The sequence below is a fragment of the Oryctolagus cuniculus genome, chromosome 17 (genome assembly GCF_051225735.1).
Source record: "Oryctolagus cuniculus isolate XC-2025 breed Fujian yellow rabbit chromosome 17, ASM5122573v1, whole genome shotgun sequence".
In the NCBI taxonomy this organism is placed as follows: Eukaryota; Metazoa; Chordata; class Mammalia; order Lagomorpha; family Leporidae; genus Oryctolagus; species Oryctolagus cuniculus.
Window position 1 is genome coordinate 11204899 of NC_142883.1, and position 27436 is coordinate 11232334.

The window sequence follows — 27436 nt, forward strand, 5'->3', positions numbered from 1 at the left end:
TTTTGTGTGCAGAGAACGCCCTTTCCTAGGCAAGATGGGGACAATGCATTTCAAAACGAAAGACAGCTTATATGCTATTTATAAATCATAGGCTTTATTTTGCCGGTGCCTTTATAGCTTTATGTCATAGTATCATAAATGTGGCCCTGACAGATAAGTCCATAAGTTAAACTTCTGCATACCTTCCCACTGCAAAAGCTATTTGTTGGTTGTGATAAGGCTTCATACTTTGATCCACAGCACTGGTACATTAGAAGTGTGAGCTGCATTCAGTTTTCTGTTGAGGAATGCATGTCTTATGGCCATGAGAATGCATTTCAATGCACTTGTGGTTAGTTATGACTCTAATTAAAGCAAAACCTCTTACTTAAAGCAATAAATATTTAGCCTCAGCAACCAAAATATAAACAGAATCATGATTCATGAATTTGCTTGCTTGTTCTTCCCTGGCTGTGGAAATGAAGTGGCATTCCATGATGCACCGAGGCTGAAGAAGACTCGCCACGGCCCACACGTGGGCCCTGTGGTCCTTCTCCAAAGGGACCCAAGGCAGTATAGCTTCGCCACACAGCACAACCACTGGGAGAGACCTTCCTCCAAATTTGGACTCCTAAAAGTCCAGTTTAACACATCTCTAGGTGATTCTGACAGCAACCGTCCAAGGACCCGACATGGAAAAGTATTCCCAGAGAAATTAGCAGATGCCTGTGGAGGCAGGCAGAACTGAGTTCCAACTCAGGGCCATGCCTTCCGACCACGTGGGCAGAAGGGTGCCTCCCTTCCTTCAGATCTGCTGGGCCATGAAGCAGGAGTTGAAGGTGCTTATCTCCTGGGCGTGGGGGAGCACTTACGTAAGGTACTATCTATCAAGTTCTAAGCAAGGCATTGTCGCATGGTGCTTGCCACACAAGTATCCAACAAAGACAATCAAATAAAAACCCCAAATTATCTACAGGTACAAAATAGCGAGAGTTGCAACCTGACAGCTCACGCCCCGACTTCAGCCCTCTGACCCTTTGGGTTGGCATGAGTGGTATTTTTCTTGTTAACATTATTTTGAATGTTATTAGACACCCCCTCTCTCCAGTTTACCAAATCCCTAATACTGCCCCCAACTGGCAAAAATGAGCACTTGTTCCCTTTCGCCATCCATCTGTCCCACAGGGCACTGGCATTTGCTCCTGGCAGCGCACACTCTGGAACCTTCTAAAAAAGCAGGCTTCGTTTCTAAGTATAACTACGTGCCCTTTCCAAGGAAGCCCTAGTGTGCTGTCTTCTAGAAACACAGGGTAGCCAGGCCTCTTCGGTTCACACCCAGGACTCTGGCTGGCCCAGGGTGACCTTGAGGGCAGTGATGGAGACATTCCACCAAACCTACTAGCCAAAGGCCCAATGGGAGACACGATACGACTTCCACCAGCAGGCTCTGTCCCCAGCCAGGGCCAACAGTCTACGTCCCTTGTCCCTTGCTCTCTCACCCTGCCGTGCCTCTGACCTTTCCCCGCCCAACCCCCCACGCGGAACTGGACAGAAGGCCCAGGATGCAGACGGGCTTCCCAGTGGGAAAGGTTATGCAACAACCTGATAGCATCAGATTACAAACAACCGGGGCTTCTAGAAGCTGTGATGCCAAATTCAACAGAATGTTTCCTCATCACGGAGGGGAGGAAGGAACAGCTCTGCTCTTCAAATACAACAAGGAAAGATTTTCCAGACAGAAGAGCCGCCACTTAGGGGGAAAACAAGGTGTCAGTTCTGTCCTGGGGTAGGAAACAGGTTGGAAGAAGGGACTGACGGGAACCAGGTCTCGCGAGCAGGGCTGTGGGCACAGCAGGGGAAGGCAGGGCTGTCTGCTTTGTCCCCAAACCCTGCAGTTCGGCTGCTTCCCCTCCCTGCAGGGCGCAAGTCAAGCCAAGTGGAGCATCCTCGCACGGGCACAGGGTGAAACGCTGACTCCGGAGACGGAGACGCTGCCTCCTCCCAGCAGCTGAGCAGGGCGGCTTGGCCAGGAAAGGAAAGGGAAGGCAAGGAGGGGGGCCGGGGCCAGGAACAGGGAAGACAGCGCTGGCCTGACGTAGCAGGCTGGCTTCGGTGAGAAAGCAGGGCTCCGGGACTGTTTGTCCTGCTCGGTTGCGAAAACATTGCCTGACTTCTCTCTTTGATCCGCTCCGAGACCGGCCCCCTTACAGCGGCGGTGCAGACATCCCACTGGTGAGGAACGTGCGCCAGGAGGAGCACGGGGTCCAGAGGGAGCCCAGCCTCCTTGACCCGCAGGGTCTGGCTGCTGCCCAGCTGCCTCCCTGAGCCCCCAGCAGCGGTCCAGGCGGAAGGGAGGAAGGGAGGCTGCACCACCGTTGACAGGAAGCTGGTCTGAATGATGAGGAAGGGGAAGTGCTTACCCAGGGACAACCCACAGCCTTGCAGGCACAGGTGTTCTCAGTCTCCCAAGAAGAGCAGGGGTGGCCTCAGCCCCACCCCACCGTGAGCCAAGCGCCCTGCCCCACAGATACCATATCCAGTCGCGGAGCTGGCTGCACACAACCGCAACCCCGCTTAGAGCAAAGCTGCCCTGGCAGAAGCCAGAACGCTCGGCGGGGCGCGCGTAGGTGAAGTTGCCCAGTGCTTCAGGGAGAGAGAGAGGTCAGGGCATTTCCCCCATCCCTTTCCCATTCTCCTCATCTCCACACAGCTTGCTTTGGCCAGAAATGAAGGAATCGAGCCTTGGGAGGTTATCTGTAGAGGCCAAGGACAGGCTGGGTGCTCCCTGCCCAGTATCCCAGCTGAGTTCCCCACCAATGCACACAGGGCGCCAGGGAGCAATGTGGAGCTTGAAGCCCAGCCTGGGCCGCCAGCTCTTTCCACCTCTCCCCTGCGCCTCCCACAGACCGCCACTGCAGAGAAAGACACTTTCCCTGACAGTGGGGAGGCTCAAAGAGGCAAGACGGGATTTTCCAGACAGCTGAGCAGTCATTCGGGTAGAACGAGGTGTGAGCCATGCAGCCACTGCGTTTCCATGGGGGTGCTGGCCGGCAGGCCTCAGGAAAGCCCTCCGTGCTAATGGGGCTGCTTCCCCATTTGGCCAACAAGGTGGTGGAACAAAACCCACTGAGGCCTCTTCCCACTCTGACATTTGCTGAATGCGGGCAGTCCTGGAGCTTTGTTTTTCAGATGTGACAGTATCTGGAAAACATTTAGCTGATTATTTTGTATTTGAAAGTCAGAGACAGACAGAAAGACAGACAGGGATCTTCCATCTGCTAGTCCACTCCCCAAATGTCCACAACAGCTGGCGTTGGGCCAGGTCAAAGCCAGGAGCTACGAACTCCATCCGGGTCTCCCATGTGGGTGGCAAGGACTTAGTCACTTGAGCCATCATCTGCTGCCTCCAAGGGTGGGCATTAGCAGGAAACTGGAATACAAAGCAAAGGTGAGACTTGAACCAGGCACTCTGACATGGGATGTGGACATCCCACACTGTGCTTTAACCACTGTGCCAAACGCCGGCCCCTCTCCGGGAGACTTCTGTCACTGGCTTGTCTCAGGCATTCAGCCCCGCTGACGTCAGAGGTGACACTGAGAACAGAGTGAGGAGCGGGGCGGAGGCGGGCAGTAGGAGATGGGCGCAACCGTGCAAAGCGAATGGGATTTTCTTCTGGGGACGAGGCAGAGGTGCTGGCACTGCAAGGCCGCCACAAAACACACCAAACGCCAGAGTAAGGGAAAGGGTTTCGGGGGAAACCCGACAGATCGGAGGGAAGGGGAGAAGATGGAAAAGAGAAGGAGAGTGTAAGAGAGATTGAGAGAGAGAGAGAAACAGAGGGAGAGAGAAAGATCAGGAGATGGAAAGAGAGCCACATGTTCTGGAACAAGTCCTCTTAAAACTGTGTTGGGGGGTGCAGGGTGGGCAGGGAAGTAGGAGCAGCGAATCCCATTAGGATGGGGATGGAGCTGACACCGGTGGTTGGGCCATGGGGTCACCTGGCTTCCAGCAATGGGGGCTCAAGCCTAGGATGGTGTCGGGGATGTAGACTGTGTCATAGTTAAGACTGCGCCATTTTCCTAACAGGCACCATACTGCGAATGTGCTGAAGGCCACCGAGTTGGATACTTTGAAACTGGCAACTTTATGGGACGTGAATTTCACCTTCAATTTTAAAACCTGAATAATGTCACACTGACTCTGAAGGCCCTTCCATCTTTTCTTAGAACACAGGCCAAAACCATTCACCTGGAAGAAGAGACCTTCGTCTCCCTCTACTCCACCTGATCACGCTCCGAGCACACACACACCTGGGCAGCTGCAGAGCGCAGTGCCCACGCCCTGGCCTGCCCTGGCCTTCCCAGCCCTGCCCAGACCCTCCCCCTGCAAACCCTGGCTGACTCAGACTCAATCTCGGAAACAAGCCCTCAGGGATGCCTGTGTGCACCACCCAGTACGGCTGCCACCAGCTACATGCAGCTTCTGAGCCTGCGACACGTGACCAAGGAGGTGGATTCTAATTAATCTGAATTTGAATAGCTACGTGTGGCTGATGCCTGGCAGAGCAGACGGTGTTAATCTGTATCCACAGGACCTGAAGGACTTGCTACTGTGGGACCCATCCCTAGCAGGTCTGACTCAGCAGCTTGGGGGAGGAGGGAACTCTAGAATTTGCATTGCTAACGAGTTCTGAGAACATCTTAAAGATGCTGGCCTGGGCACCCCACCCTGACAATCACTGGCCCAGAGTTACAAGTTCTGGATTCGGAGGCCTCCAGTCCCCTGTCTAAACACGGATGCTCTCAATCGGTAGTTCTCAAAGTGTGGCCCCTGGACCAGCACATTGGCGTCACCTAGGGTTATCTTAGAAGTGCCACACCTTAGGCCAGCGTTACGGTAAAGTTGCTGCCTATGACTCCAGGATCTCATATGGGCACTGGTTTGTGTTCTATCTGCTCCACTTCCGACCCAGCTCCCTGCTAATGACCTGGAAAAAGCAGTAGAGTTTATTTATTTATTTGAAAGGCAGAGTTACAGAGAGAGGGAGAGAACAGAGAAGAAAGATCTTCTATCTGCTGGTTTATTCTCCAGATGACCACAACAGCTGGGGCTGGGCCAGGCCAAAGCCAGGAGCCAGGAGCTTCTTCCAGGTCTCCCATGTGGACGCAGGGGCCCAAGCACTTGGGCCATCTTCTGCTGCTATCCCAGGCCCATTAGCAGGGAGCTGGATCAGAAGTGGAGCAGCTGCAAATCAAACTAGCACCCATATGGGATGCCAGCATTGCAGGTAGCAGCTTAACCCACTGTGCCACAGCGCCAGTCCAATTTGGGGGATCTTTTTAATACCCAGCACTGAGCACAGTTCCTGGCACAGAGCAGGCACTTAACATGTAGAGGAATAGGACAGAGTAGGCGCTCCATCCATGTCTGCAGGAGGAAGGGAGAGAGGGTGGGCTGCAGGGTGCCAGCTACTGAATGTGTTTCTCAGTGGGCAAAGTTCTTTGAACAACCCAGAGCCTCAATCCGTGTTCTGAAACCCGACTCGCTACTGCAACACTGCCTGGTAAGGAGCTGGGGAAGAGACAGATAAGGTGAGTCCTCGGAGATCAGCAGGTTGTCTTAGGGAACCAAGAGCTGTCCACAGAGGAACAACTGGCCCACAGCGTTGCCCCCATGTCCTTTCAAAGGTCACCACAAAACACACCATCACCGGAATAAGGGAGAAGGTTCACTGTCGGGTGGGGAAACCTGACAGGCTGCCTCCCCGTGCACAAGAGAAGAGCCACCTGTACTTGGAGAGCAGGTCTCACATACATAGCTGTGCAGAGGTAAGGAAGTGGGAGCAGCAAATCTCGTCAGGGTGGGGCTGGAGCTGACGCTTGTGACTGGGCCATTTGGTCACCTGACTTCTAGTAAGCCAGGCTGGGCTTGGGAAGACGGTACCGTTTTACTAACACCCTTGGTCTCCTTTCCCTCTGGACTGTTACTCAGGAGAAGTCGACCCCAGGAGGAGCCAACTCCATGCCTCCTTTCCCCGGCTCTCGAAGCCAGCACTGAAGCCCAGACCGCAGCCTGGCCCTAGGGTGTCCCGGAGTGGGAGGAATTACAATCAGCTCATGCAACAAGCCACTCCCAGTTACAATGCAGGCTATTGCGGCTGGCAGGCAGTACACATATCTCATCCACCTCCGGTTCTCCAAAGCAACTTTGCCCCGCCCAATGCTCTCCAGGAATCAGACCTTGAAGTCTCTGCATTCTTCAACTGGAATGAACCAGAGATCAACAGACAGAGAGGAACACCATGTAACAGCCCAAGAGATAAAGCAGCCAGCTTACTAAGCAGGTGAGGGAGAGGGGCCGCTTAGTCCTCCTGACCCCTGACTCAATTTCCAGACATAAGAAGTGGCTACCATCTTACATGCTCATACAGTTAGCTCTCAAAGGTTCTCATCTAAGGGATACCAGGTCAGAGCTGACAAACAAAAACGAGAGCTCAGCGCTTCCTTCTCGCCATCAGACACCAGGCACAGCCAGTTTCCAGTTCTAGGTAACTGCCGCTCTCCTGCCCACTAGCAGGAAAGGGAGCGTGTGTCTTCTGACCCAGGGACAGCTGGGAGCCACAGCTCAGCAGGAAGCCACACAGCAGGAACACCTAGCCCCAGATACACAATTCTGCCACACACATTCCTCAACATGAGTAAGCTTGCCAGGCGCCACTTTGATCCCTGGAGATACACACACCTGCTAAAAATTCTAATTTTTGTGACACAAATAATACACTAAAGGCCTCCTTCCCCTACCCAGAAGGGATTACTGCTAATCATTTATCCCTTTATAGTTGCTGCTCTCAAGATTTTCTCAGAATGATACACTTATCTTTCTATAATAGAATTAGATTTTACATATACCTAAAGTATCAATTAACGATATGCTTTGTAACGTGTTGTATTCGCTGAAAAATATTTCATGTAAATGTTACCAGGTCAATAAATAAACAGGGTGTCAGAATGAACATCCATCCCCATACATCACTGTGCACTTGGCTGATTATTTCCTTACAACGAATTCTCACAGGAGGAATTGATGCATCAAAAAGCATACACATTGTTTAAGCCTTTGGTGCACCTGCCAAGTTGTCCTCAGCGTGGTCGTTCTCTCGAAAGTCAGGGCTTTGCGAGCAGATGGGAGCTGAGCTGGAGGCTGGAGGATGTTTGGACAGGGACAGAGGCGGCAGTGAGAGGCAGTGTGGTGCGGTGGGGAGAGCACTGACTAACTTCCGGGGCAAGCCTGGCTCCATCCTCGCAAACCGTATGGCTGTGCACATGCTTACCTCCCTGAATTCTTTCTTCATCAGCACATGGAGCTACTGCTCCCTTCCTTCCACTATTACAGGGTCAGAGACAAGGCACATCATTAGCTTGCAGAGCTGTGCACTAGGTTTTTGTTGAATGACTGAAATGTATGCATGTTTAGATGCAGGGAGGGATGCCGAGAGGAAAGAGAGGAAGCCGAGCGAGGGTGGCAGGAAGACTCTAAAGGGAAGGCTAATTTGTCAGAAGGTTGTGACTAGACTGCCGGGGAGAAGGCCACTCCCTATGCAGGTATCCATGGAGAAGAGGGGAGAAAGGCATGATCCAGGCAGAACACTCTTCCTTTTTTTTTTTTTTCTTTTTTCTTCTTATTTTTTTTTCCTTTTTTTATTTTTCTTTGAGAACACTCTTCCTGTCCCAACCTGCTGCTTCTCTGGGAGCTGGTGGCTGGCGAGCCACTGTTCCCATTTCCAACGATGCCTCCTAAGATCCAGAGGCAGAATCCCATGCCCCAGCCAAGGCCCCCCAGCACCCACAGCGGGATCCACTGACCCCAGCTGAACGTTCTACCTTGATGTGTTTGCCACGATCCAATGAAGGGCCCCACGCTGCCTGCCAGCTCACACTTCTGATCCCAGGGGCCGTTGTCTCCTAGAAACCAAAAAAAAAAAAAAAAAAAAAAAAAAGGCAACATGGACTGATGGACTGGTCAAGAGGCTGTGTGAACACTTTCACCGACATTCATGGGTCCCAGAGCCCTGTACAAGTAAGGGACCTGACAGAAGGACTGTAACAGCAAACACACTCAACTCGGAAGCCCTACCCTTACAGAACTCAGCTTCAGACAGCAGGGGGCTTTCCCTGCCCCAAGCCAGCTCCATCTTGAGCCCCCCGCCTTATGGCCCTTTGCGTTTCTACACAGTGTCAGCAATGCCACTGGCACTGTCATCAGCACAGGCCCTGCAACTATTTAATGAGCACCTATTATGCACCTAATGTTTCTCACATATCACACTGGAACCTTCCAAAACACTGAGGGGCAGATCATTAGCAGATAAGGAAATGGGGACCAGAGGCATGAAGGTCACTTTTCCAATGGTACAGATGCAAAGCTAGGTCACCATGTGACCCCAAAGCAGTGCTTGTAACCACCGCCCTTGCTCCAGATAGGACCTGAGACATACAAGGCAACAGGGCCTACAACCTTTATAGGAAGGGCATTTGGCTTAGTGGTTAGGATGTTGTTTAAGAGGCCCACATTTCACATTTCACATTTTACATCCGAGTACCTGGGTTTTCAATACTCAGCTCCAGTTCCTGATACCAACCCTGCCAATGTGGAACCTGGGACAAAGTGGCGATGGCTCAAGCATATGAGCCACTGCCACTCACCCGGGAAACCTAGACTGAGTTCCCACCTCCCAGCTTTGGTCCAGCCCAGCCTCAGCTGTTGTGGGCATTCAGGGAGCAACCCAGCAGATGGGAGCTTGCTCTCTCTGCCTCCCCCCGCCTTCCTGCCTCTCAAATTTAAACAAAGTTTTCAAATAAATAAATAAAGGAGTCACTAGCTCAGCTCTCCTTAGGCCATTCAGCCAAAGATCTGGTGGTTAGCATCGATCGGAGACTACGGGCCCAGGGAGCACGGTGAAGAGGGAATCTTAGAACCACAATGAAGCACAATTCGCACCTGGTCCTACAGATGCACATAAGGCCACCAGGTACCTCCTCCCACTATGCAAACCTTCCCAAAACTCAGCCTTGCAGGGCGCAGGGGACAGGCACTCAACATTCAAGCCAACAAACATCATCAGGGACCCAAGTTCAAAGCCACTCCTTATCCTGTTGAAGAAGATCACTTGGCCAGACTCTGCTCTTCGAGGCATGTATGCAGGGTTATCCATTAGACGGCAGTTAGTCTGGATGGCTTTTATTACTTTACCTGTAAACCACAGGAATGTGTTTTCTTTCACTGTGCGGTCAACTTTGTCCTTGAGCCTGCCCACAAGCCTGTCCATCTCCTGGAGACTCGCGAGGTACGGCTTTCGGCCCTGTGGGTCTGCTGGTGGCTGGGTCGCAGGTAAGGGCACGTGCATGTGGGCCAGGCCCACGTAGAGCAGGAAGGGTCTTCCACTGGCGCTGAAACAGGAGAGCCAAGAGGTCACCGCACAGGAGGCCCTGCTGTGTGTCCCCAGCCCTCTTCTTCCCCGAGAGCTCAGGAGGACACACTTACTTGGTCACCAATTAATAGACCTTTAACACTTCCTGCGAGTTAATTACTGGGGACTCAGGCTGCCGAGTCCATCCTTACTATAACCACCCAGTTCTGCTTTTCAGATGAAGAAGCAAAAGCCAAGGGAGAGAGAATGTCCCAATGAGCGACCGAGCCTGGATTTGAACTCACAATCTGGCTGAGAGCAAAGCCCTTGCTTCTAACTGCTCTGGAACCCAAGCGTATCTTCCAATCTGCAGCATCCAGACTGTCACATTCACTCCCAGCCTCGCCTCTGCCTGGGAGATGCCTGGATGGCTCTTGCTGACCACAGAGACTTCCAAGGGTGCATGGGACCACCCAGGGAACAGCTAGATCAAGGCTATGTTAGAGGCCCAGGCATGTGGCCACCTCTCTACCACCCCCTGACCCCCCCGGGAGGTACAGAACGAAAGGCTTGGATGGGGCCAGGCTGGCTTCCAGGCAAGGGCTCTGTGGTCTCTGCTACCTGTCCGGGCTTCCGTCTGTCTCCCACCCCCATTCCTGGGCAAAGGCAACTGCAGAACCACAATCTTTCCCCTTCCAAGCCCACACTCAGGGGAGGGGCATTTTTCAGAGAACACAGGGGAAGGGTGGTGGGAGGGCTCAGTCTAGTACGGCCCTGGGATGGTGATGGAAGCTTGGCCCCTGTTACACCTGTCATCCGAGGATCACACCTGGGCCCCGGTGCTCCCACCAGTGCACCTGTTCACACTACCCCTCAGCCTCAGCTCTGCAGCAAGCCCCGCCTCTCAGAACCCTCCACATCCCAGCTCCCAGAGTCTGCTCCTTGTGACAGTGCTTGCCCTCAGCTCTCTGCTCTTATTATTATTATTATTATTTTTTTTTTTGAGAGACACAGAGCTCCCATCTGCTGATTCATTCCCCAAATGCCCACAACAGCCCTGCAGTGAGGCTGAAGCTGGGAGGAACCCAATCCAGGTGTCGCACATGAGTGGCAGGAACCTAAATACCTACACTTGATCTTGGCCAAAAGGCGGAGAAGCGATAGGAACCTAATTACCTGAGCCATCACCACCGACTCCCAGGGTCTGCATGAGCAGGAAGGAGGCTGGAGTGAAGAGCAGAGCTGGATCTCGAACCCAGGTACTCTGATGTGGGAGGAGGCCAATTAACCAGACGCCCCCGTGCTCGACTACCTTGGACAGACATAAACCAGGACTCAGTCTCCAGATGGAGGCCTTGACCTTCCTATCTCAGCAGTTTCCCTACCACACTTCTTGTGCTATTTCTCACAGTGCAGTAGCCACTAAGCGCACACAGCTATTTGGGTTAAGTTAAGGAACATTAAAAGGTAAGGGCCTCACATGCTACAACATGGATGAACCTTGAAGATATTATGCTTAGTGAAGTAAGGACAAATCAGCATATGATTCCACTTGTATTCCTACCACAGTAACATCCAGAGTCTTAGAATGTGCTCCTTAAAGCACAGGAAATCAAAGCAAAAACGAACAAATCATCACCAGAGTGAAAACTGACAGAATGGAGGAAATATTTGCAAGTTATACACCAAACAAGAATAACCAAAATATATATAAATGTATATAGATACCAAATATATATACCAATATATATAAATGTATATATATAAATGTGTGTGTGTACATATATGGGCCCAGAATGTATAAGGAGCTCAAACAACTCAGCAGTAAAATAAATAAATAAAATAAAATGGCCAACAGCTAAGTGAAAAGATGCTCAGCCTCACTCATCAAGGAAATGCCAATCAAACCACAGAGATATCACCTCATTCCAGTTAGATGGGCTCTTATCAAAAAGACACAAGATAACAAGTACTGGCAAGGATGTGGAATCAAGAACCCTTGTACACCATTGGTAGAAATGTAAAGTAGAGGGGCTGGCATTGTGGTGCAGCAGGTTAACACCCAGCCTGAAGCGCCGGCATCCCATATGGGCACCGGTTCGAGACCTGGCTGCTCCACTTCCAATGCAGCTGTCTGCTATGGCCTAGGGAAGCAGTAGAAGATGTCCCAAGTGCGTGGGCCCCTGCACCTGCATGGGAGATCCGGAAGAAGCTCCTGGCTCCTGATTTCAGATCAGTGCAGCTCCAGCTGTTGCAGCCAACTGGGGAGTAAACCAGTGGATGGAAGACACCCCCCGCCCGCCTCTCCTCTCTCTGTGCAACTATGACTTTCAAATAAATAAATAAAATCTTAAAAAAAAAAAAAAAGAATATGGAAACAGGGGCTGGCACTGTGGCACAGTGGGTGAAGCTGCCGCCTGCAGTGCCGGCATCCCATATAGGCGCTGGTTCGAATCCCCACTGCTCCACTTCTGATCCATCTCTCTGCTATGACCTGGGAAAGCAGTGAAATATGGCTCAGGTCCTTGGGCCCCTGCACCCATGTGAGAGACCTGGAAGAAGCTCCTGGCTCCTTGGCTTTGGATCAGCCCAGTTCCGGCCATTGCTGCCATTTTGGGGAGTGAACCAGAGGATGGAAGACCTCTTCTCTCTTTGCCTCCTTCTCTCTCTGTGTAACTCTGTCTTTCAAATAAATAAATAAATAAATCTTTAAAAAAAAATAATCTGGAAACAACCTAAGTGTCCATCCGCCGATGAATGGATAAAGAAAATGGTGCACACAGCACAATGACTACTACTTGACCATAAAAAAGGGTGAAATCCTACCATTCACATCGACATGGATGGAACTGGGGTCATTATGTTAGGTGAATGAAACCAACTACAGGAAGACAACATCACATGATCTCACTAATGTGTGATGCCTACAAATAGGTGATATTATAGAACTTAAGAGTATAATAGGAGCTGGTGTTGTGGCAAAGCAGATTAAGCTACCACTGCAGTGCCAGCATCCCCTTCAACCCAGCTCCCTGCTAATGTGCCCAGGAAAGCAGCAGCAGATGGTCCCAGTGCTTGGGTCTCTTTCACCCATAAGGGAGACCCAGAAGAAGCTCCTGGCTCCTATCTTCAGCCTGGCCCAGCCCTGGTCATTGTGACCGTTTTGGGAGTGAACCAACCAGGTGAGGCTCTCTCTCTCTCTGTCTCTCCCTCTCTTTCTGTAACTCTATTTTTCAAATACATAAATAACTCTCTAAAAAAAAAAGAGAGAAAGAAAAAAAGAGTATAGTACTGGTTACCAGAGGATGGGGAGAGCAGGGAGAAAAGGATGGGGAGAGGCTGATTACCAGGTACTAAGTTATAGTTAGATAGGAGTAAGAACCTCTGGTGTTCTACTGCACAGTAGTATAGATAATGCTAATGTACTATTTGTTTCTCTAAAACAAGTTAGATGAAAGGATTTTGAATGTTTTCAAAACATGCACCATAGGGGCCGGCACTGTGGCATAGCGGTTAAAGCTGCCACCTGCAGTGTAGGCATCCCATATGGGTGCTGGTTCAAGTCCCTGCTGCTCCACTTCCCATCCAGCTCTCTGCTATGGCCTGGGAGGGCAGTAGAAGATGGCCCAAGTCCTTGGGCCCCTGCACCCCCATGGGAGACCGAGGAGGCTTCTGGCTCCTGGCTTCAGATTGGTGCAGCTCCAGCCATTGCAGCCAACTGGGGAGTGAACCAGCGGATGGAAGACCTCTCTCTCTCTCTCTGCCTCTCCTTCTCTCTCTGGGTTTGAGGAGATAGGTATGTTTACCTCAATCAGACATCATGCAGTGTCTGTATGCATAGAGAATAGCATGCTACCCCATAAAATATATAAGCTTTATGTATTAAAAATAAAATGAAAAAATTTTCCCATCCTGTTGGCTGTCTCTTCACTCTATTGATCATTTCCTTTGCTGTGCAAAAGTTTCTGAAAAAATATTGGCAAACCACCTCCCTGATAAATCATTAATATCCCAAATATATCAGCAACTTAAAAAGCTCAACAACAAAAAACACAACCAATCCAGTTGAGAAATGAGCAAAGGAATTCAACAGACAGTTCTCGAAAGAAGAAATATAAATGGCCGCCAAATATATGAAGAAATTCTCAACATCATTAGCTATTGGGGAAATGCAAGTCAAAACCACAATGTGTGTGTGTGTGTGTGTGTGTTTGAGAGTATTACTTCAAATGCTCAGGAGCCACAGATGGCAGTGGCTACATCTTGGACAATGCACTTGGAGAACATTTCTCTCCTTCTAGAGAGTTCTATCAGATAGCACTGATTGACAGTACCTGCTCACTCACCCAGCAATGTTAAAGCACAGGAGGGCAGACTATCTTGCATAAGGATGTCCCACCAAGGGAGCGAATGGGCACTTACTTCTTGCCCACCATCCAAGGCCAAGCTGGGCACCCTGAACAGGGCAGTGACCCCCTGGGGGGATGGTAGATGCCACAGTGCAACAGTATGCTAGAACCGACTCAAATTTCAGCAACGTTTAAGCCAGCTGTAACACATGATCACTGCTAAAAATTCAGTTAGGTAAGCTTATAATGAAATAAATTATATGAAAAACAAAGGTGATAGAACCTCACAATCTGTCAGTTCCCATTACATTGGACTGTTCTCTCTGCTGTTGAGGTTGTCTACATCTGCTGTGTCTGTGCGGTGGAAACTTCACGTAACAGCGTGCTACTGCCCAGCACAACTCCACCTTCAGCGACGTCTCCTTGGGAGCGTGAAACCAGCCACAGTGAGAACATTATACCACAGAGACTGGCAGATGCCAGCCATGTGACTGGCTGTTAAACCACTACCAGCTCACTGCTGCATATGGGCTAGGCTAGGTCCCAAGGTCTATCTTTCGTCCCATCCCCCACCATCATCCTCCAAACTCCTACCACGATCAAAGTCCTATTCGAACCCTGGACCAGACATTCAAAGAGCCAGGCATGAATGAGGGATGGCAGAGTGGACCAATGAAGAGCACAGGAGGGAGAGGCCCACACCCAGATCCCAGGACTTTCTACCCTGTTGTATGTGAAGTGGGGACAACCACAGCTGCCCGACAAGGTGGCTGTGATTGTTAACTGCCCTCAGCATTTAAGACACTGTTGTTTCTTAACAATTATGAACAACACATGCTAGCAGTGATGTGGATGAATGGTGCCCAAGGATGTCCCTCTGTCCCGGTATCCTGAGGCCAGGCTGGAATTCATACAGCTGCCATCAGGCAAGGGCAAATGGCCTGGCCTAGGCATCTGTCCTCTAAGCCACCTCTTCATTATGCACCTGTGCTAAATGGAAAACAGGGTGAACAGGGCAGGCAGGGTGGCACAGCAGGCAAAGCCACGGCCTGCGACGCCAGCATCCCACATGGGTGCCAGCTCGAGTCCTGGCTGCTCTACTTCTGATCCAGCTCCCTGCTAATGGCCTAGGAAAGCAGTGAAGGATGGCCCAAGTGTTTGGGTCCCTGCTACCCATTGTGGGAGACCCAGATGAAGCTCCTAGCCCCTGGCTTTGGCCTGGCTCAGTCCTGACCCTTGTGGCCATCTGGGGAATGAACCAATGGATGGAAGATTCTGTCTCTGCCCCCACTCTCTCTGTAACTCTGCCTTTCAAATAAATAAATAATAAAATTTTTATTAAATATTTTATTTATTTGAGAGACAGAGTTAACAGAGAGAGAGGTCTTCCATCCAGGGATCTGAAGCCAGGAGCCAGGAGCTTCCTCTGGGTCTCCCATGTGGGTGCAGGGGTCCAAGCACTTTGGCCATCTTCCACTGCTTTCCCAGGCCATTCACAGGGAGCTGAATCAGAAGTGGAGCAGCCAGGGCTTGAACTGGCGCCCATATGGGATGCCGGCACCACAGGCAGAGGCTTAACCCACTACGCCACAGTGCCAGCCCCAATAAATAAATCTTTAAAAAAGAAAGAAAGAAAAAACAAAGGGAGGGAAATCAGATGCTTTTGAGGTGTGGGGGGAGCTGACTACAGATCATGCACTTTTACTTTTGTTTAAAAGATATGCTTAGGGGGCCCGCGCCGTGGCTCACTTGGTTAATCCTCCATCTGTGGCGCCGGCACCCCATATGGGTGCCAGTTCTAGTCCTAGCTACACCTCTTCCAGTCCAGCTCTCTGCTGTGGCTCGGGGAAGGCAGTGGAAGATGGCCCAAGTGCCTGGGCCCCTGCACCTGCATGGGAGACTAGGAGGAAGCACCTGGCTCCTGGCTTCGGATTGGCGCAGTTCCGGCCACAGCAGCCATTTGGGGGGTGAACCAACTGAAGGAAGACCTTTCTCTCTGTCTCTCTCTCACTGTCTATAACTCTACCTGTCAAATAAATTTAAAAAAAAAAAAAAAGATATGCTTAGTTCCACTACACCTTAATCAAGCAGAGGGGGAAGATGTTTATGCATCAACATCAAATGAGGCTAGAAGAATGCATTCAGATCTCTGGGAAAGGGCCTATCTCCCAGGTGTGGAATTCAGAGTGATCTTTTGTTTGCTTATCTCTGCTTTCAGAGGTTTCTAAAGGGAACAGGATTAAGACAGAGAAGCAAAAACTAGGAAGGTGCTGGAGGGGACATTCCAGGAGAGAGAGGTCAGGATAGAGCCTGGAGGAGCTCTGGAGAGCCGGGGGCTTGGAAAATGCTATCTGGTCTGAAATGGCAAACAGCAGGCCTGGGCGTGCCCCACCCCCTTCACAGGCAGGGTCTGCCGCTGGCACCTGGACAGAGAGGTGACCTGGAGGTGGCCAGGCAGGCAGAGTGGGGGGAGGCAGCATGGCCATCCCTGGCTCCCAGCCTCTCCCCTCCACGGTGGAGACCCTCCTTGCAGCAGGTGTTGGAGTAGCCGGTGGGCTCCTGCTCCCCCTCTGCAAGCAAGTGGGCAGTGAACCTGCAGACAGACTGCCTTCCATCTGTCTGTCTACCTTTCAAATAAAATAAACACATTTTTAGAAAAGAAGAAAACGCCCAGCGGGGCTCAGTGTAGCCCTGGATCAGTCCAAACTCCTTAGCGCGGCCTTGGCAGCCCTCCCCAGCCAGCCCTACCTTCCTTCCCGCGCTCGGGCTCTTCCTCTAGGCTGCCCTGCCCAGGCCTCACCTGCTTCTGCCTGCCCCTCCTGCAGGACCTTCCCTGGCATCCTGTGCAAAAACTTTTAATTCTTAAAGAATTGTGGTGGTTTTTTTGTTTTGTTTTGTTTTTTGTTTTTTTGTTTTTTTTTTTTTTTGAGATTCATTTACTTATTTGAAAGGCAGAGTTACAGAAAGGCAGAGGCTGAGAGAGAGAGAGAGAGAGAGAGAATTTTCCATCTGCTAGTTCACTCCTCAAATGGCCGCAACACCCAGAGCTGCACTGATCTGAAGCCAGGAGCCAGGAGCTTCCTCCAGGTCTCTAACACGGGTGCGGGGGCCCAAGCACTTGGGCCATCTTCTACTGCTTTCCCAGACCACAGCAGAGAGCTGGATTGGAAGTGGAGCAGCCAGGACTCAAATCAGTGCCCATATGGGAAGCCAGGACAGCAGGCAGCGGCTTTACCTGTTATGCCATAGTGCTGGCCCCAAGAATTATTTTTATTTATTTGAAAGGCAGAGTGACACAGAGAGAGATCTTCCATCTGCTGGTTCACTCCCCAAATGGCCACAATGGCCAGGGTTAGGCCAGGCGAAGCCAGAAGCCCAGAACTACATCCAGGTCTCCCATATGGGTGACCAAGGGCCCAAACACTTAGGTCATCTTCTGTTACTTTCCCAGGTGCATTAGCAGGGAGCTGGATTGGAAACAGAGCAGCCAGGACTCGAATTGGTGCTCTTATGGGATGACGGCATCGCAAGCGGAGGCTAAACTCACTGTTGGTCCCAACTTTTCATTCAAAGCCTTCAAGCTCCTCCTCTGTTCCCTGTCAAGGTTGGCCTCCTCCCCCTGCACCTGGTCCTGTCATGGCCCTTCTTCCCTACTGCCGAATCCATGAGATACAAACAACCTGCAGTAAAGCCAGGGTTTCACAGAGCCCTTTGCCCGCTAGCATGGGAGCCACTCAAAGGCAAGGACACATCTAGTTCTAGTTCACATCCCTGCCACAACACTGGCACGTCTTTGGGGCTGGATTCAGTAACTCACTCATGTTCTATTTCATTCTTTCATTAATGTCTACTGAGCTCTATCCAGGACCCCATGGGGACAGAGCCATGAGCACAACAGGTATGAATTCCACCCTCCTGGAACAGGGGAGAGAAAGATGCAACTAAAAATTCCCAAGACCATTATTTAGGAATGATGGAGGAGCCATGGAAGAGTATGAGGAGGAGCCAAAGAGGGTTTGGCATGAAGGAGGCTCCTGAGATGTGAAAGCTGGAGGGGCCACGGGTGGGCTGTGAACGGTGGCCACTCAAGGCAGAGAACAGAGGGGCTGGGGAAACCATTGGACGTGACTGCACAGCCGTTCATCACTCCCTCCTTTACTCACCCGTTATCCATCCCAGCATCTCAACAGGAGGAAGAATGGGGGTGATGGTGGTCAAGGTGAACCTGGCTCCCTGGTGTGGGTGGCAGGCTGGTTGGTGGTGCCAGGTGGGAGCTGGCTGACAGAGACCATGGAGAGGACACGGCTCCACCTGGGGGCCCTTGGACAAGCAGTGGGGAGAGCAATGACAGGGAGGGGTCAAGTGGAGGGGAATGTAGCAGATCCAAAGCTGAAGCCCCAGGAAGCTGCGGTTTGGTTTTCACGTGTGCACCTCCAGGGCGTGGTTCTGAGTGACAAACGCCCTGTGTCTCAGGCTGCTTGGCTGGCTAAAACCACGAGCAGCTGCGTTTCAGTTCCGGAGGCTGGGCGCCCATCGTCCGGGACGGCCCAGTTCCTGGCTTCTAGGCAGTTGTCTCCTCACTGTATGCTCACACAAGAGGGAGCATGCTTGGTCTTCTTAGAGGGACACTAACCCTATCATGGGGCTCCACCCTCACGGCCTCATCTAACCCAAATCATCTTCCACCTCCTAATGCTATCCCACTAGGGGTTAGGGTCTCCATGTATGAAGCTGGAGAACACAGACAGCCTGGAACAGCCTGGAACACTGACCGTGCTCTGGATTCCCACATCACTCTGATTTCAAAGAGCCTGGGCCACTGTTCAGCCTATGCCCCACCTGCTCAACCTTGTCAAACCCTGTATTCCCTAGACAGACTCAATGTACAGTCCCAGACCCTGTGGCAAGAAGAAGCCCAGCCATCTACTCTCTCCTTTTTTTTCCCCTGCTTTGCCTGCTACTGTGGAGTCCATGGACAAACAGGTCCAAGCAGGGAGAGGGGCTTGAGGTAGAGGCAGGGGTCTCAGAGGAGAAGGGGGCAGGATGCGGAGGTTTTTCCAGGCAGCTGCTCAGAAAGTAGCAGAAGAATCGGCAGATTTACGCCTTGAGACAAGCACCTGCCTCGGAAGTGCCGTCTGCAAAGCTAAAAGCCAGCCCCTCTGCTCTTGAGTAATTAATAAATCACACACGCTTCGCCTTTTCCATGTGATAAGGAAACTGTGGGCTGATTGCTCTTTTACCTAACTGATCAGCTGGGGATGTCCAGGCACCGTGCCCACTCCAGCGCGAGCATTCAGTGGTCCCTCGTCCCCAGCAGGGTGCCACCGGCCCCCTTAGAGCGCTGTGTTGGGGCACAGCCAACGGCAAAGTGGGAAATGACTGCTCCCCCGCAGCCGCTATGCCTCCACTGCCACAGGAGCCTGAAACCCTCTGAAAACTCCAGGGAGCCAGGAGTTGGGTCAGCCTTCCCAGGGGAGAAGGAGCCCTACCCTTGCACCGTGGCTCTCCACGAAACCTTGACCCACAGTGAAGACGCCATCTGTAGTGCTTGGAGGAACCACTGTCCTGAAGGCAAGTTGACTGCTGACCTTCCCCCTGCAAAGCCCAGCGGGGCAGAGCAAGGGCCAGGGGATCCTGCACATTCAAAGATCCCACACCCTCCTCCAAGGTGAGGCCACTTTTAATGTGGCTCAGGAAGATGGCGGAGCTGCAGGGTTTTTTCTTGCCCCCTTGGGCGAAGGCTGTGGAACACATCAAAAGGCCTACCAGAAACCATTCCACTGGCCTGAGGAATTGATGCTCTAGGGAGAAAGATAAGACACAGCAGGAGAGGCATGAGGGCAGACAGCAGGGTCAGCCGAGTCCCAGGGCGGCGGGGTGGGGGACTGTGAGTGCCCCTGGTGTCTGTGCCCGTGTGTGTGCAATCACACCCCGCTGGCTATGTCTGGCAGCCAAGACGAGCGTGTACAATTTGGCAGTTGTTCAGAATTTCACCAAGTCCACTCTTCACTCTGACCCAACAGAGACTCAAACCAGTCCTCGTCACACAAATACGCAACTTGTCCCTCTGCTTTTCAGTTTTGAGTTTTTAAAAAACATTCAAGGCCAGCGCCATGGCTCACTAGGCTAATCCCCCGCCTGCGGTGCCAGCACCCTGGGTTCTAGTCCCGGTCGGGGCGCCAGATTCTGTCCCGGTTGCTCCTCTTCCAGTCCAGCTCTCTGCTGTGGCCCGGGAGTGCAGTGGAGGATGGCCCAGGTCCTTGGGCCCTGCACCCACAAGGGAGACCAGGAGAAGCACCTGGCTCCTGGCTTCGGATTGGCGCAGTTGCCAGCTGCAACGCATCGGCCTTAGTGACCACTTGGGGGGTGAACCAACGGGAAAAGGAGGACCTTTCCTCTCTGTCTCTCTCTCTCACTAACTCTGCTCCACTTCCTATCCAGATCCCTGCTAAGGCACCTGGGAAAGCAGCAGAGGATGGCCCAAGTGCTTGCACCTCCACATCCACGATGTGGAAGGCCAGGAAGAAGCTCCTGGCTCCTGGCTTCGGTCTGGCCCAACCCTGGCCATTGAGGCCTTTTGGGGAGTGAACCAGAGAAAGGGAGATCCCTGTCTCTCCTTCTAACTTCACCTTTCAAATAAATAAAATACATCTTTTAGAAAAACAAGAACAACATTTTATTTGTTTATGTGAGAAGCAGAGAGAGATCTTTCATTCACTGGTTCACTTCCCAAAGGCTCTCAATTGCTGGCCTGAAGCCCGGAGTCAGGGGAACTTTATTCTGGATCTCCCACATGCTGTGACTGCTACCTCCCAGGATCTGCATCAGCAGGAAGGCGGAACTGGGGGCTCAAGTCAGCTGTTGAACCCATGCACCCTGACTTGGGACTCAGGCATCCTAGTCAATGTCTGAACCACCAGATCAAACACTTGCTCTTTGGCTATTTTTAATTAGCAGTTTCTGACATTTAAATATCAGATTTCTCATCAGAGCCAGGTTTCCGGTCTCCATGGCAGAAGTGGAAGATCTGGCGCTCCAGGCTCACATCCCACAGAAAAGCGACAAGCAGCTGGAACGAAGTGGGGGCTGCCCTTTAGAAGGGGTGTGGGCTTAAAGTTCACTGCAGGCCCCATCCCTTCCTAGCCCTATACTGAGCCTGCGTCCCCCTTTAAGGTTGCCAGCCTGGCCCCTGCGAATGCTGGGAGATACCATCCTTGTGTGGTTGAATGAATAGTGGCCCCAAAGGAATGCCCAGTGGAATCCCTGGGACCTGGGACTGTGATCTGCTGTAGTAAAAGGGACTCTGCAGACTGGATTACGTTAAGGATCTTGAGCCATGGAGATTATCCCATTCTCCTGCAATCCCAGGTGACCTTGTATTCTGAGCTTCGATCATTGCTTACAGCCCTAAAAGGTGGTGTTTTCGTTCTTCTTCTTTTTCTTACTATTTGTTGGACTCTTTACTTAGTGTAGGGTTAATCTTATGAGTATGAAGTAAATTGAAAGTAGATCATGGTAAAAATTGAGAGAGCATTAGGAGAGGAAGGAGGAGGAAGGGTGGGGGCGTGGGCGGGAGGGAGTGTAGCATGGGAAGTATCACTATGTTCCTAAACCTGTATACGTGGAATTTGTATGCCTTAAATAAAAAGTTTAAAATAACAACAACAATAATAAAAAGACAGGCGTCCTTAGAAGAGGGAGCCAGGAGATCCAATGACAGAAGATGAAATGGCACAACAGTAGCAGAGATTAGAATGAGGCAGTCACAAGCCACGGAGATTCCACCCCCAGAAGCAAACAGCCTTGCTGTGGTGGGGACCCCCTGGTTTCAGTCCCCTAAGACTGTACACGTGAGGCCTCCAGGTCTACAGGGGAGTAAGTCACTGCCGTTTTCACCGCGAAACTGGCAGTGGTTTGTCCCAGCAGCAGCAGGCAACTAATCCACCCTGTCAGCTGACACGTTCTACGGATGCCCTGAGTGCCCCAAATACAGCGGGCAGGTGCTAACCTCAGGAGCCTGTGTCTTGTGGGAGGGGACAGAATGGTAATCACCGTGCAGGGAGCAAGATCAAAGGCAGCTGCAGGGAAGCCCTCAGGGACGCCGCGGAGCTTCTAACCCAGCACTGGGGGTCTTACAGAAGACTCGCAGGCATCCGTCTTGGCTGGGCAACGAAACTCCGCCACAGCGTGCGTGGAAGGGTGCGCGGCAGCAGGGGGCTCCATACCTTGCGTGCTGGATGAACTGGGTCGCTTTCTCCGCGTACTTCTGGGCAAGGCTGCTCAGGTTCACGGGCTGCTCCACGATGTTGAGGTTTTCGTAGAGAGGAAGGGCCAGGTCCGAGTAGCAGTCTCTCTTGAGCCTGCTGTGTGGGGAGCACAGAGAGCAGAGTGCTCATCTCCATGAGCCGTGTCATGGTGGGGCAGAGCAAAAGGTCATGAAGCGATTCACACGACACTGGCAGAGTGGCCCCAAGGATCTGCCACTTGGTCACTTCCTCCAAGAGTGAAACCATCATAGCTTCCTTCCATTCCCTTTGAATAGATGACTGTTCTCCTCCAACAAGCCAGCCACAAAGACCCCAGAGCGAGGCGTATTATTACTCCCATTTTGCAGAGAGAGAAACTGAGGTCTAAACAGGCTGAATTATTTCAAGCAGAGTCCACTAGCCAGTTGTGAGCCCACCACTGGCTGTCCGCACTGCCCGACCGCCTGACAGCCTCCTGCATCATGTGTAATGTTTGACATTTTCCCAAGCCAACGGCAGACAACTTCATGTCACATGAAGTTTGGCAACTGGACAGAATATATAAGAATTTAATTTTAAGCCATGTCTGGAGATGTTGGGGAAATCTTAGCAATTGAGAAAAAAGGGGTGGAGTCAAACCAATAGCGTGTCCTGGAAACCACCAGCCCAGCCCTGGTCTGACGGGCTGAAGTGAACCTGCCACAGGGTTGAGTAACTCCTGGGCTCATGCTCTCGGCAAGTTTCCTAAGCAATCAGAACTTCAGTTTCCTTATCTAGATCATGGGGTTCCCCACACCCTGTTTTCAGGGGCGCCCAGAGATCTAAAGGAGCCACAAATGGCTAGAGCTCTGCATCTTGCTTGGCGTGCTCGGGCTCTGCAGTGGCCACAGAGAGCCAGGAGAGAAGCTGAGAGCCACCGAGAGAGAAGCGGCTAGCAGGAGCCCTCTCGGGCAGGCAGTCCCAGGACCTTTAGGGTACACTGCCCTGTAGTTCAGGGAAGAACTTGGGAAGACACAGAAACTCCCTGCCACACCTGTGCACACACACACACACCCATCCCATGATAACAGCTTAAACAAAAGGTCAGACTGGGTAGGTAACTGGCCAAGGATCACAATTTTTAAAGAAAGAAAGAAATAAGGGTTATCAACCCACCAGGCATCATCTCACTAATTTGCATTTCTGTTGAATGCATCAGCTTTTCACCATCATTGACACCCTCCTTTCGCTCCCCTTCTTTTTTTCCTATTTGATTTGAACATGCAGTAAAAAGAAGCTGGCTGGTGTGTCACTCCTTCCCACAGCCAGGATTACAGGTGTGAGTCTCAGGTCACAGTTGCTCAGGAGGGCGGTGACATGCTCCCGGGCCTTACCCTGCACCGTGTAAAGTGCAGGCGAATCCCTGGGCGTCCTGTTAAAACGCAGACCCGAGAGCGGGGCCTGAATTCCTGCATCTCCAGCTGACAGCCAGGATGCTAGTCCAACGACCACACTTTGAGAAGCAAAGATACAGAAGCAGATTGGAATCTCCACTCCTACCCTTACCAGTTCCCATGTGACTTGGGCAAAGCAAGCTTCTTTGCCTGTAAAATCAGGTCAATACCTGCTTCCCACAGTGGATTACAGATAAACCTAGGGAGTGCCTAGAATGTAACAATTTCTCAACAAACAGCCCTCATTACACTAACCATGGTGTTATTAATGAGCCAGCTGAGATTCACTTTCCCAAGTGGCCCAGACACCTGTGGCCTTCAACATAACCTCGGTGCCCTGTGTGCGCCAGAGCAGTACATGGCTCGTGGTGTTCATCACCGAGCCAGGCCTGGTGTCTTTTTCTACCACAGAGGTATCATATGCTTTTTACAGAGTACTTGGGTACTTCAATGAAAAAGAAGAAAACGAAAACTCTTAGCCCCACCAAGCAGAGTGAGCCCCTATTAACATTTTGGCCTCTCAGAGTCTCTCTCCAGAGGTAATTAAGATCATACTGTTGTTGGCTTGTTTCCTGCTTTTTACACTTGCCATTATATCCTGAACGTTTTCCCATTTCATTGAATATGTTTAAAAACATCCTGTTTAGCACCTGCACGGCATTCCACTGTCAGAGCGCTGGCTGGCTTGTCCCTGGGAAAGCAGCTCAAAAGCAGCCCGTGCTCTCTCTCTCTCCCCCAGCTCCCTCCCTATGTGCAGTGTCTGTGGTCCTGGAGCACCATCAGCAGGCACAGGAGGAGGGAGAGACTCTGCTGAGCGAGTCTTTGGCAGCACAGGGTTCTCCCCAGCTGGGCTAATCGATCCAAAACTGGAAAATTGCATCAGAAGAAGTCTGTGGACCTCATCTTTGCTGAAAGCTTTCTTGCATTCTGTGCAAACCAGGCCTTTAAATGGGCACTGGGCACACAATCTTATCTGCGGCCTTAACCGTCCCATCTGCATCTTCCACTGGTTTCCTGTGGACCACAGCTTTAACACTTCACATTGTTCTCACGCCATAGCCAATGGGTTGGCTGACATTACCTGCATGGCCCATCCCGCTGTGGACACGCTGGACAAGGAGGGTAGTTGTAGCCTGGGCTGTCAGTACAGCCCATGTCATGGCTGTATGGGATTCCAAAATAGTAATCAAAACCTGGAAAAGAAACAACTGGTGAGCATCCCCCACTTGGCTGCTGTGCCACATGCCTGCCTTCTTATACTCAAGACAAAAATTTAATTTCCTTTGATTTAATATTGCAGTGCTATGGAGTATGTAATTAAAAGAGGATTTGATTAATATTCTTTTGTAGTATGCAAAGAAAATCACTTTGTTGGGTTCTGGCTATAAGATTAGATCTGCAAAACATCTTGCAATGTTTCCAAGGAAGTAGAGAGAATAAGTGGACACCTAACAATCTTGGTGAAATTATGGACATGATCAATTAATATCTGGTGAAAATCTGCTGTGTGCATGGCACTCTAAGGGATAAAAGAATAAAGTCTGCCCTTCAGAGACTTTCCATTTGAAGGGAAAATGAAATCCACATGCGTGTAGATTAAGCTGCAGGAGATGGACAGATGAACCAACCAATCAGATAAATGCAGTGGGATGAGTTGGAAGCGGGAATCTCAAGATACTCCTTGAAAGACAGGGCATTTCAGCTGGGACTTAGAAGGTTGGCAAGTTCAGGTTCAGGGTGGTGGGATGGAGATGAGACAAGGCAGCATGTGAGTGCTGAGACCTGCACACCTTGTGTCAAGGTTGCCCCAATATCCTCCCTCAGCCTTTCTCTTTTCCAGCCCAAGCTTTCATCCAAAGGATACAGGTACACATGCAACTAGCATGCACAAACTCTCCCACAGGAAGCTTTTCTCAATCACCAGAGAGCTTACTTACGTTCCTAGGGGTAGACAGGACTTGAATCTCCCAAGCACCTGTTATTTATCAGTGGCCTCAAGATCTAAGTCAGTGAGAAGGGGGAGTGGCACCTTCGGCTTCATCTCCTGCCCTCCCTCCATAGGCTTGCTCCATAAGCACTTTTCCCAGACTAACCAAGGCACCTTGCAGTCTCCAGGTGCCTCACACTTGGAGGCCTCAAGGGCTTCACCTGGAACTCCCTGCTCTGTGTCTCCACAGGTGACACTGCATCGGTATTCCTGTCCTAGTTCTAGGGTCAAGTTTCCTGTAGGATTTCCCACTCCTCACCACACCCTGCTAGCCCCCCTCCTCCATTCCACTTCTAGTCCCAGTACAGCCCATGGATTCCCCATCAGCCTGGGTGACATGGGTCCTCTCCATCAGCCATGCACTCTTTGAATTAGGACATTAGGTCTTTGTCAACCCAATATGCTTTGTCTACAGAATGGCTAGTAGTTATTGTTATGATTATTGTACTGGCAAAAAAACCAAGACCAAAAAGCCACCCAACATGTCCCAGCTAACTTGACCTGTACAAACAGATGTGGACACCCCATAGCATTGAAATGTGGCTGTACTTGGTGTCAGGCTGAGTCTAGACGAGGGGTAGCACACTGTTTCTGTGAAGGACCAGAAACAGGAGCTAATGTTGTGGCACAGCAGATTAAGCTACTGCCTGTAACACCCGCATCTGGTTCAAGTCTCAGCTGCTCCACTTCTGATCCAGCTGCCTGCTAATGCCACTGAGAAAGCAGCAGAAGAGCGTCCAAGTAGTTGAGCTCCTGCCAACCATGTGGGATAAAAGGATGGAGTTCCAGGCTCCTGGCTTCAGCCTGGCCCATCTCCAGTCATCATCACGGCCATTTGGGGAGTGAACCAGCAGGTGAAAGCACTCTCGCTCTCTCTCGCTCTCTCTGGATGTGGGTGTGGGTGTGTGCCTTATTTTCCCTCTGTTGGTCTTCCTTTCAAATAAATAAATAATCTTAAGAGAAAATTCATGAATTTCCACATGAAATGAAAAGTCAGAGAGAGCGAGCAAGGGCACAAATCGCAACCTTGACAACCCATCGATAATTCGCCGAATTGGATGTTTGCAGAATGCGTCATTCAGCAAATTGATTTTCAGAAAACTGGCTCTGACAGCCTGTCCTTGGCCTATACCCCAAAGCCAGAGGAGGAGAGGCCTGTGGCAGTGAAAGGCTGCAGGCAGCAGGCAAGAGGCAGCACCTCTCATCTGGGTCCAAGGCCAGGGTCCTTGCAAACTCATGAAACAACTGTCACTTCTTACTGCATAGGCCAGGTCTGGACCTCAGGAGGACCCAACGTTCCCTGAAGCACAATGAACTGGGATACAGCAAGGAAACTCATGGGCCTGCGACAGGAAAGCCGCCGGGTCAGAGAGGCACCAAGGAGGGGGGACAGGGAAGGCACCAGCAAGCAGGTGCATTGCAAATACACTGAGACCCTGCTATGCCCTAAGGAAGGAGGGATTCCCCCCAGGGCAGGTGGCTCACGTGTTCATGGAGACCTTTCAACAGGGAGCCTCATTTTCTGTTTCCCAAGTAATATCCCCCCAAGAATTCTTACCACGGAAGTTGGGGTGATAAGAGCCATGGTGTCCAAGATGCCATTTGCCTGTAGAAAAACCAGAGAGGGAAGTTCAGGGGATCCCCATGGAGGCACCCAGATGCCTGGAGGGGCCGATCTCACACTCAGCTCTCCACAGACTTGGCCCTTGACTGAGGACCAGTCCAGAGAGGCTGCAGATGCATGGCAGAAGCCATGCTTAGCTCTCTGGATCCAGGAGGGCATCCACAGAGAGACAGAAAGCCAGCAGGGACGACTCAGGACCCATGTAGGAAAGCACACAGTAAAAGGGGAAGACAGACCATCGCCAGGAGCTGAGAAGGCAGCAGGCTGAGCTTCCGCCTCTCAAAGAGGGTCCAGCAGTCCCATGCAGTCTGCTGTCCCCCGACTCTGCCTCCGCACCCTGGGTGGCTCAGCACGCAGGTGCACCTGCACATCATCTCAGAAATACCCGGTTCCCATCTGGCTTCATTGCCT

General features: G+C 51.3%; 1 protein-coding gene across 10 annotated transcripts in view; it reads right to left on the minus strand.

Annotated features, from left to right (window-relative positions):
- The window catches only part of ARSG (arylsulfatase G), a 130748-nt gene that overhangs the window by 29093 nt on the left and 74219 nt on the right, over positions 1-27436 (minus strand). For 4 of the 10 annotated variants that reach the window (XR_007911558.3, XM_051825880.3, XM_070060404.2 and 1 more), the window contains 5 exons: positions 26960-27007; positions 24496-24607; positions 21961-22098; positions 9230-9426; positions 7861-7941 (listed from right to left, as the gene is read on the minus strand). Coding sequence is in view for 9 of the 10 variants with exons in the window: in XM_051825880.3 (XP_051681840.3) it covers positions 7861-7941; positions 9230-9426; positions 21961-22098; positions 24496-24607; positions 26960-27007 (576 nt within the window). In the remaining variant the exon portion in view is untranslated. Of the gene's footprint in view, positions 1-7860; positions 7942-9229; positions 9427-10562; positions 10688-21960; positions 22099-24495; positions 24608-25351; positions 25480-26959; positions 27008-27261; positions 27413-27436 lie in introns of those variants that run through there. The other 6 variants (XM_089318212.1, XM_089318210.1, XM_051825882.3 and 3 more) reach the window with 6 other exon arrangements.